Here is a 9,137-nt window from a genome sequence, read left to right as displayed (position 1 = left end):
AAGTCCAGCCGCCACTGGACTTTCAGAAATCAACAGAGAATGGCCCCAGTTATATGGGGCCCATTAGATGGTTGCCAGGGTGTTTCTAGGTAGCTGCTACATGCATAACTATGGAGAATGTTTCATCTTTACTGCTCTCTCTCACATACACCTAGTCTAGTAAAGAGTGGACTACATTTTTGGCTCAGAAATGATAGAATAGAATATCTTTATTGTCATTGTATCCAGTACAACAAGATTAAAAAGCCATCATTATACAGGCCCAGATTTGAAATACTGGAAAGAGTTCTTCTGCTGACAAAGCAAGGGCTGTTTTTGTTGGCCCAGGTTTGCTGCAATATTTGGGGTGGTTGCTTAAATGGGGGCGAGGGGTTTACAAGGCACCTTGTGCTCTAATATGTCTTCACTCCAACGTTAATGTGCATGGGTTTGCTCAAACATTGATAGGGACAAGTCCCTACTATTTATATGCAAAACTCACTGAGGTAGTTGCCTCACCAGAGTCTCCGTCACATTTACTGCTGTTTCTTTGCACAGTGTGCTCCTTCCTGTTTGGTGCTGGAGAGAGCTCACCTATTGGTTGTCTATGATGTTCACGGCACTGTCTGCATGAGCCAAGACTAAAGACATCCGATCAAAATAAACATGTTTAATTTTATCGGAATGTCAAGACAACAAAACGACTGACTTAAAACAGCTTGGCTCACCACCTTACACCAAACGACTGAGATGACAGGAGTGTGACACGACTGTAGCAAGATTCTCATGATTTTATTCTGACATTAGAAATTTGTCTGTGACACGAAATCGCTTGGAAAGTGATTAGGTGTAAGGCCAGCATTATAGGGAAACAAGCTGAAAACATTAGGCCAGTCGTTACTCAGCTAACCTACTACCAACAATTAAAAATGGATTCACTCTAGCAAGTACAGTTGTATTAAGAGGGGAAATTAGAGCCTTCCAGGTTTCAGTATTACTGGAGTTAGTGGACTGCTTGGGGCACTGGATGTTTGTATGGAGACAAAACTGTTCATGTCATTTATACTTTATGTGGCAGTATTTTTTTTAACCTCTATTCATGTAAACTGATTCTCAATAATGCCTCAGCTCCATGACTTACTGACATTTACTAGCAGAAATGTAGACTAATTGTACCCCCATAAAGAAAAGTGTAGTTTTCAGCACCTTCAATGGAAAAAAGAATAAGTAATGTGAAAACTTTTATCTAACTTTGAGTATGATTTATGAGGGAAACAATAAATATTGAAGCATAATAACTTTATCTAACCATGAGGTGAGAATAACATTTGAAACCTTAAGTACAAATGGATGCAACAGTTAGGACTGTTGTTTACAATAACATGGCCTTTCCTGTGTAGACCTTGTCTACACATGGCTCCAACATTTCCCATAGGTGTTCAACTGGGTTGAGATCTGGTGATTGTGAAGGCCACAGTATACAATTCGCATCATTTTCATACTCAAGGCATCCAGTGACCCCTTGCGCCCTGTGGATGGGTACGTATTCATTTGGGGTTTTTTAAATTTGTCCCTCCTCTGTAAGTGGGTTTACTCATATTTTGGTAGTGGAGGTGACAACCAGAAGGTGTGTATGAATTCTTTAGTGGAATGATGGGGCTTGCACACTGCAAAGAGGTGCTGTTAGTATTAGAGAGCTCTAGAGGGAGACATCTACATGTTTTAGGAGTGTGCCTTCTCTGTGTTCTCAACTGTTTGGTTCTAAATTGCTGAGCCATTTGTTCACATTATAGACAAAAACAGGGCCAGAAAACCTTCACTGACCTGTTCAGATTTTCTGTGTAAGTGCTTCACATCATCCATTTGTATTTCTTGCTCAGTGACAGGTGGGTAGGACTTTATTGATCCCACAATGGGGAAATTCCTGTGTTCCAGCAGCAATAGAGAGCAGCAACAAAACACTATAAGAACAAACAGCACACACATCTCTTGAGAAACAGATTCCAAAGTACCTAAGACCAAACAGAATATAATATTTGAGAGACAATCAAGAACAAGAATGATCCTCCCACAATTAATCCCTGAGAACAAATCAAAATACCTAAGAACAAGAAAAAATATAGTATTCAAGAGATCAAGAAGGACAAGAATATTACTCCCATAATTAATCCCACAATGGGGGGAAATAACTATTTCAGCCATGAGGATCTCTGAAAAACTACTCAAAAATACCTACAACAAGACAATTGCTACGGTGAGCCGTGTGTTGAGTGGTTTTGGACCCAGTAATGATGCAGACCCGAACCCAGGACAGACAAGGAAAATGTCTTTAATGCGTCACAAAAAACAAACAAAACAATACAGCTGGTCTCTTCCGCTGATCTCGGGGCAGCTGGGCACACTGGGTTGACTGGACTACTGTTTCCCGGGGTGTATGAGAGGTGTAGCTCGCTAAGTAAGAACAGAGAGAGAGTCTAAGAACACGCAGCAGGTATGGTATAGATTGTTTCTGGTAGTCACTCTGGGGACCTGAATAGCTGAGCGCGCCGCCAGGTGAAAAATATGGTTCAAAATAGGTGATGCATGATTTAATGGCTATAAAGCTATTTTAGATTACTTATGAATGCGATATACAGTTGCAAAAAAACATTAGAAAACCATTTAGAGTGACCTGGTTTTTGGCACGATTTGGTCCTAAAATGTGATTAGATGTTCAGACAAACACAGTGTGTGATCTAGTGTGATGTGACTGGTGCTCACTGTGATTCGGAACAGACAACAGACCACAGGAAATGTTTTATGTTCAATATTGGTGTTTTGTGTTTTTCTCAGATTGGAGCTTTTTGTACCAAAACATTTATAAAACACCTTGACACCAGTTAACATAGTAGCTCCGTAGCTTCATACAGCGGAGAATTTATTTGTGTTTGACCCACACAAGCAGCACAATTCAGTGAAGCCATCTTCTGTTGTGAGGCTGGAAACATATCAGTGACATATTATCTGCTGATTGTAAAAGGTACTTCTTAAAAACAGCAGGGTTTTGGGTTGCTGACCATACTAGCTGCCAAGAGATTCCTTTGTAAAGCAATTTCAATGACAGGGGGGCGACAGCTACAGTCCCATTTCTGTGTGAACATGAATTTTAAAATTTAGAAGAATCATTAGAAAAACTTGGCAGTCTTGTTAGAAAAACTGTGTGAGGTATCTTCAAAAGTTAGTGCAGAATTCCCTTTTTGTTGCCATCTCCCCACCACAGACACACCCGGAAGACACCTGAGGGATCTTTCCAACTTACAAACCGCCCACTAACCCACACACGAAAAAGAAAGGTTGTAATATCCCAACTACTGATGTTGATGTTTATTTTAATTAATGCATTTTTTACATGCTAGAAATGTACATTCAGAAGTACTGTAAAACATATGGGGCTTTTGTTTATAATTTGAGTTGTGCCATTTCCTAACATATTGACTGTCTTTACATGTTTGAAAGAATAAATCAAATCAAAATCAAATCAAACATTGGTTTTACTGCTGCCAACCACTATTGCAATCCACTTAAAAAGGTCCATGACACACTATGTTTGAAAAGATAAAACACATTAAATCATCTATGTAAAATATTAACTAAGGATCAGCCCAAATGCCTGGACACATACTTAATTAAAATTGTACTTGTATTCTTCCCAGCACTAAACCATCAGTGGCTGTCACTAAATCCCTGTGGCTCACTGTGGTCAGACCAGGACGGAGAAACAAGAAAACATCTGGATGTTTGTGACATTTGATTAACTTGCAGTTGAAATCCTGTGTGTGCAGATTTTCCATTTCTTCATACTGTGTGTAACATTGATCCTATGTTATCTAGTCTGTGTGAACAGTAAACAGATAACACTAGTGCTTTTGCTGTTTCCTTTTTGCTATTGGTGGTGGTGACGGATCTCATAGGAATTTAGCAGTTTTTAAAAAAAGCAAAGCCCAGATTGGAGCGGCTTCCATTTTGGCTGCAAGACAGACTAAAGCACAACAGTGTAGGTACATAAACAGTCAAATATGAGCAGGAATTTGGATTTGAGCATGAAGACATGCGGTGTTAACATGCGGTGGAGGGTGTTCACAACAATTACAAGACAACAATGTCTTGTAATTGTTGTGAACACTGGCACAATTTGGACACAGCCAGGTGCATTTGGGCTCAACTTGGAAGAGAAGCTGAATAACATTATTATTTGGAAGAATGCATCATGAGCAAGTGGAGTTTGGGCTGGCTTTAGTAAAGACTAATCAAACCAGCTTCTCTCATCCTCTTTAAAAGCACAGTGGAAACCTGTCTTTGACTGGGAGAAGAGTGTGTGATACCGGCTGTTTGTGTTCGAGCATCATCGCTTGTACTCACTTCACTGACCTTCATCAGGAAGAATGCATCAAACTGAAGCACCCAACCATATACATGCAAAACAAGGAAGTAACCCAGTAAAAAAAAGCTTCCAGTCAGAGGACGACAAACACACCTGGCCAATGCACACAATCAGGGTCAGTGAGCTCATTGTCATAGTACATAATCTGGAGCTCTTATTGGATTTATCATATGATAAAATATCAAATTCTCACAAAGTTAATATTACCTAGGTCTATCATTTTCCTGCAATTACAATTAAAGGTGTTCTGAGCAGGTGTTACATTATCACAGTTTTGGGTCAAAATGAGCTCCAAAGTCATACTGTGCTATCTAATCAGCATGAACATGGCCTCAACTGTGTCTCAGTGTAAGTGTGCTCATCCATGGCAAGAAAATACTAAACACATCAGTGCCCAAAAATATTAGACTTGCACTAAAGAAAAATGTAGTAATCCTATGTTTAAAGCTACAAACCCTGAGCTGCCAAGTTTGACAAGTATTTACATAGCTGGTGTGTTAGTTAATACTGTATCAGTGTACTTGTTAACACAATCACTGTACAAACTCAAGCTTTCCTGCTAGAAGAAAGATCAAACATAAGTAAAAGTGTAATGGCTAAGCAAACTAAATAAATCAGATATTCTTCTTTTAGTGTGACTGGTAAAGAGATTTTGACAGTTAACACTGTTAACCCTGTGAGCTACAGAGGATGTTTTCAAACCACAGCTGTAAAACCTTTCAGGCTTCTTTGTATTTCATCATTTAATGTATGGTATATTGTGACACTATAGACATAAAAGTAATCATTTTCACTGCAGCATGGTTGATAATGGCAGTAGAAAATGTCCTGCATTTTACCATCTAGTTACTTTATTTCTCCCACTAATTATTTTTGAGTTGCACTGGAACGATATCTACTGTACCTTTTATTTCATTTATACATAACAATTAAACATGCTCTCACACATAGACAGCATGTTAAACTGATGTTTTAAACAGTAATAAGGTTCTCCAAGCAGTTGGTGTTCTAGAACACTAGTCAACAAAGGACACGAGCCAACTGCAGGAGACACCAACTGAAATTCACTACACATTTTCTCAAACTCTCAACCAACACAATCGACGTTTTGTCTAACATTTTTTACATTTTCTGGACTTTTTAACCATCTACCAGAAATATATTTGAGGTTAAACTCAATACATCCAAGTTACATCGACTGTAACACTTGGCCAATTCAAAGATGTCTTCCACTGGACATGCTGTACAGGTCTGTATTTTTTAAGTAGTCTACTCTTATCTCATTTCTTAATGAACATTCCTTGTCTATTTGCATTGTTTATTGTTTTGTTTATACTGTTTAATACCCAACAGATGTTTACATTTGCCCTTTACCTTTGTTAGATTACATTTATGAATTAGTGTAGTACTGTTATTTTGTTTTTTAATGCTCACTTTTTGTTACACTGCCAGTGTTCATGGGTCTCATGATTTTGAAACCATTGAAAATGTGTTGATATATGTTCTTCACAGAAAATGAGCCATGGCCACCGAGTCTGAGCTTGAAAATATAATTACTCATATCTTTTTTTTTATATAAATAAAAAAAGCGGGTCACCAGTGACCTGAATGACACACTAGGGTTGTTAATTTGTTATACTACACAGCCTTATATTGGTATATTGTTTACTTGCCCTTTGCTATTGCCTTACATAAGGATATATACATACACATTGAGAGCTGCTGTACCAGAGTCAAATTCCTCGTGTGTCCGACACACCTGGCCAATAAAGCTGATTCTGATTCTTTTCTGATTCCCAGGATCACCAAATAATCAAAGGAGAAAAGCTCACGTCCAGTTCCTCCACCTACCGGGTGAGGTCTTTCCTGGGGCAGGGCACCTTTGGCACTGTTGTCACGTGCACGAGGATGGTCGACATGAAGACAGTGGCCATCAAAATGATAAAAAACCAGGGCTTTTATGCTGAGGATGCAAAAAACGAGGTGGCTACCCTGTTGAAACTGAAATCACTGGACTCAGACAAATGTAACTTGGTTCGCTGGTACCAAGTTTTTTCTGACAAAAACCATATTTGTCTGGAGTTTGAGCACCTAGACAAAAGTCTTTATGACTTTATGAAGGAAAGATATTTCCGACCTTTTCTTCTGAAGGAGATCAGACCCATTGTCCAGCAGATTGCCAGTGCACTCGGCCACTTGAAGGCTGTTGAAATAATACATGCAGACCTCAAGATGAAAAATGTGATGTTGGTCAACCATCAACAGGAGCCATACAAAATCAAAGTGATTGACTTCGGCCTGGCCCATCACGTGTCAGCAGCCAACATAGGCTCATATATTCAGACCCTTCCATACAGGTCTCCTGAGGTTATTTTGGGGCTTCCACTCACAGAGGCTCTAGATATGTGGTCTCTGGGGTGCATAGCTGCATTTATGTACCTCGGCACTCTGCTCTACCCTGGCAGGCATGAGTATGATATGATGAGGTACATAGTGGACATTCAGGGTCAGCCACCGGACCATCTGCTCAACCTTGGACATAAAACACACATTTTCTTTGAGAGAGACTGCACCACGAGCTCATGGAAACTAAAGACGCCAGCACGGGTCCACCGTGAGACGGGGATCCAGCCAATGGAGACCAGGAGGTTGAGGCTGAGCTCTCTGGATGCCATTCTGCGTCACAAGAGGATAATTCATGAGGATTATGCAGACTCAGCTGCCGAAATGAACGATGTACTGCTGTTTGTGGACATGCTCAAGGCAATGCTGGAGCTTGATGCTGCTAAACGAATTACACCCTGTCAGGTGACACAGCATCCCTTCATTAGCATGCGCCACTTGAAAAGCTTGTACCCCCTCAGCAACCATGTTAGGTCCTGCTTTGAGATGATGGTTGTCTGTTGGAACAAAGCCCCAACACCAGACAAAGGGAAGGCTGCGTGTGGGTTGCTGCAAGAAGGATCAAGGTTCAAGGTTAATAATTTTTATTTGCCATTTATGCATAAACAGACAGTCTAGGCATATAGGAATTCTTGTGCAGCTCTCTTGGAGTCAAGTAAAGATTTAAAAGCGAGAAAAGAACACATAGTATAAAAATGCAATACAAAAAAAAGATAATAGACCATAATGAGATGGTGAACTTCAAATATCGGTATTTCACACTTAGTGGAGTTGGATATGCTATTTCACTTAGTGAGGTAGTAAGGGGGTTATTGCACATGTTTCTCACATTTTTCTATTTGTATTTTCAGCCTCAGAACCTTCCTTCTCATCCTCCTGCTGAGGTCCAGCCCCACTGCAGCAACCCACATCCCTGCACCAGTAGCCAAACCACATTTTCAAATGAATCAGGGATGAAGAGGAAGGTCGATCATGAAGATCTGACAGAAAATGATCATCCATCCAAAAGGGTCAAGCACAGCCAGGATCCTACTAATCTGAGCCACCCAGTCCCCATCAATGCTCACCCTTCCAAAGACAGTCAGACCCAAAAGTGGATCAGGTCTGAGGTTAAGATGGCTTCTGCTGAAGGTGTGAGGAGCAGGTGCGTAACCTTTGACCACTATCGAAGGTTATATTATGAAAGAATGAGAGTCGGAAACAGCTCTGCAGGTCCATCCACATCAGGCAGCAGCACCCAGACCCAGACTTGCACCTCGCCACAGACAAGTCAGTCGGGACTGAAGAGAAAGGCAGCTGATGTTGAAGATGTGCAGCCTAGAAAAAAACCCTCTGTACAACAAGCAGCATCATTAGCACAGAGCCTGTCACCATAACTGTACTGTTTGCTGGTATCCCTGACTCCAGAGAGCTACGAGTCAGGGATATAATGTTACAATGTTACAATAAACACTTAATTGATCATTAAGAAGTTGCAGATAATTTGTTTTGTCAATCAACTAATCATTTCATCAAATTATTTTTTCACCTCTATGAAAGTCAAGTTTAGGAAGTGGTGAATAAATGAATGGGTGAGAGAGTATTTTCTGTAAGTTTCTGCCTCAATTACCCAGCAATTTTAGCATTCTGGCTTTGGTTCAGCAAGCTGATATAGAGCATGTGTTATGTGTACTATTGCAAAAAAGTTGAGTTATATTTTGTCACTGTCTTTAGACCCTCACTTCATGGCACCAGGGTGTGCTGTCACAACGGTTCAGAATGCTGTTCGGGCATGTTCCTGTTTCTCTCTATAAGAATTTTGTATCCTGAATGTAAATACGCTGTGTGTAACTGGGCTGTTTAGTAACACTGATATATATTTATATTTCAGTAGGCTCACTAGCACAAATTCAAAAGCTAAATTAGTGCCACTTTGGAGTCAAGTACTCTAAGGGGGACACACACACTGTGGCACAGTAGCCGTCACAGTTTTGTTTGTGTTTATCAAGATATTCTGTCTTTTGGATGTAAGGATGTGTTACAGGGCTAAAGAATGAGAACTCTTAATGCAACACATTTATTTCTGTAAAAGACAGAATGCAGTACAGTCATCAGGAGTACACTCATCAATTACACCCTGGAGACTCGCTCATCCCGTACTGACTACTCTTCTTTGACTGGCGTCAACTACATCTAGACCAATTAACCTTAGCTCAAGTACTACTAACACACATACAATACATAGTGCTGGCAGAACATAAGTGTAATGACCGTAAGCATTTCAACACTGAATTTGGTAAATACACACAATTTACAGAATACACCATGTAGCTTTAGACCAGATACAACACTTGAA

General features: G+C 40.1%; 1 protein-coding gene across 1 annotated transcript; it reads left to right on the top strand.

Moving 5' to 3' along the window:
- Nucleotides 1–3,030: 3,030 nt before the first annotated feature.
- Nucleotides 3,031–8,302, top strand: LOC109965676 (homeodomain-interacting protein kinase 2-like). Its single transcript, XM_020609889.1, has 3 exons — nucleotides 3,031–5,648; nucleotides 6,200–7,375; nucleotides 7,654–8,302. Exons 1-3 carry the CDS (start codon nucleotides 5,622–5,624, stop codon nucleotides 8,176–8,178), a joined length of 1,728 nt encoding a protein of 575 aa, XP_020465545.1. The 5' UTR covers nucleotides 3,031–5,621; the 3' UTR covers nucleotides 8,179–8,302.
- Nucleotides 8,303–9,137: the final 835 nt, after the last annotated feature.

Source organism: Monopterus albus, unplaced genomic scaffold (assembly GCF_001952655.1).
Source record: "Monopterus albus unplaced genomic scaffold, M_albus_1.0 scaffold103.1, whole genome shotgun sequence".
In the NCBI taxonomy this organism is placed as follows: Eukaryota; Metazoa; Chordata; class Actinopteri; order Synbranchiformes; family Synbranchidae; genus Monopterus; species Monopterus albus.
This window is presented reverse-complemented; position numbering and strand designations above follow the sequence as displayed.

Excerpts from the sequence above, each read along its gene's own strand:
- LOC109965676 (XM_020609889.1), top strand. The coding sequence starts at position 5,622 with ATGTCTTCCACTGGACATGCTGTACAG. Across the intron at positions 5,649-6,199 it reads CCACTGGACATGCTGTACAG|GATCACCAAATAATCAAAGG; the intron begins GTCTGTATTTTT and ends TCTGATTCCCAG. Across the intron at positions 7,376-7,653 it reads AAGAAGGATCAAGGTTCAAG|CCTCAGAACCTTCCTTCTCA; the intron begins GTTAATAATTTT and ends TTGTATTTTCAG.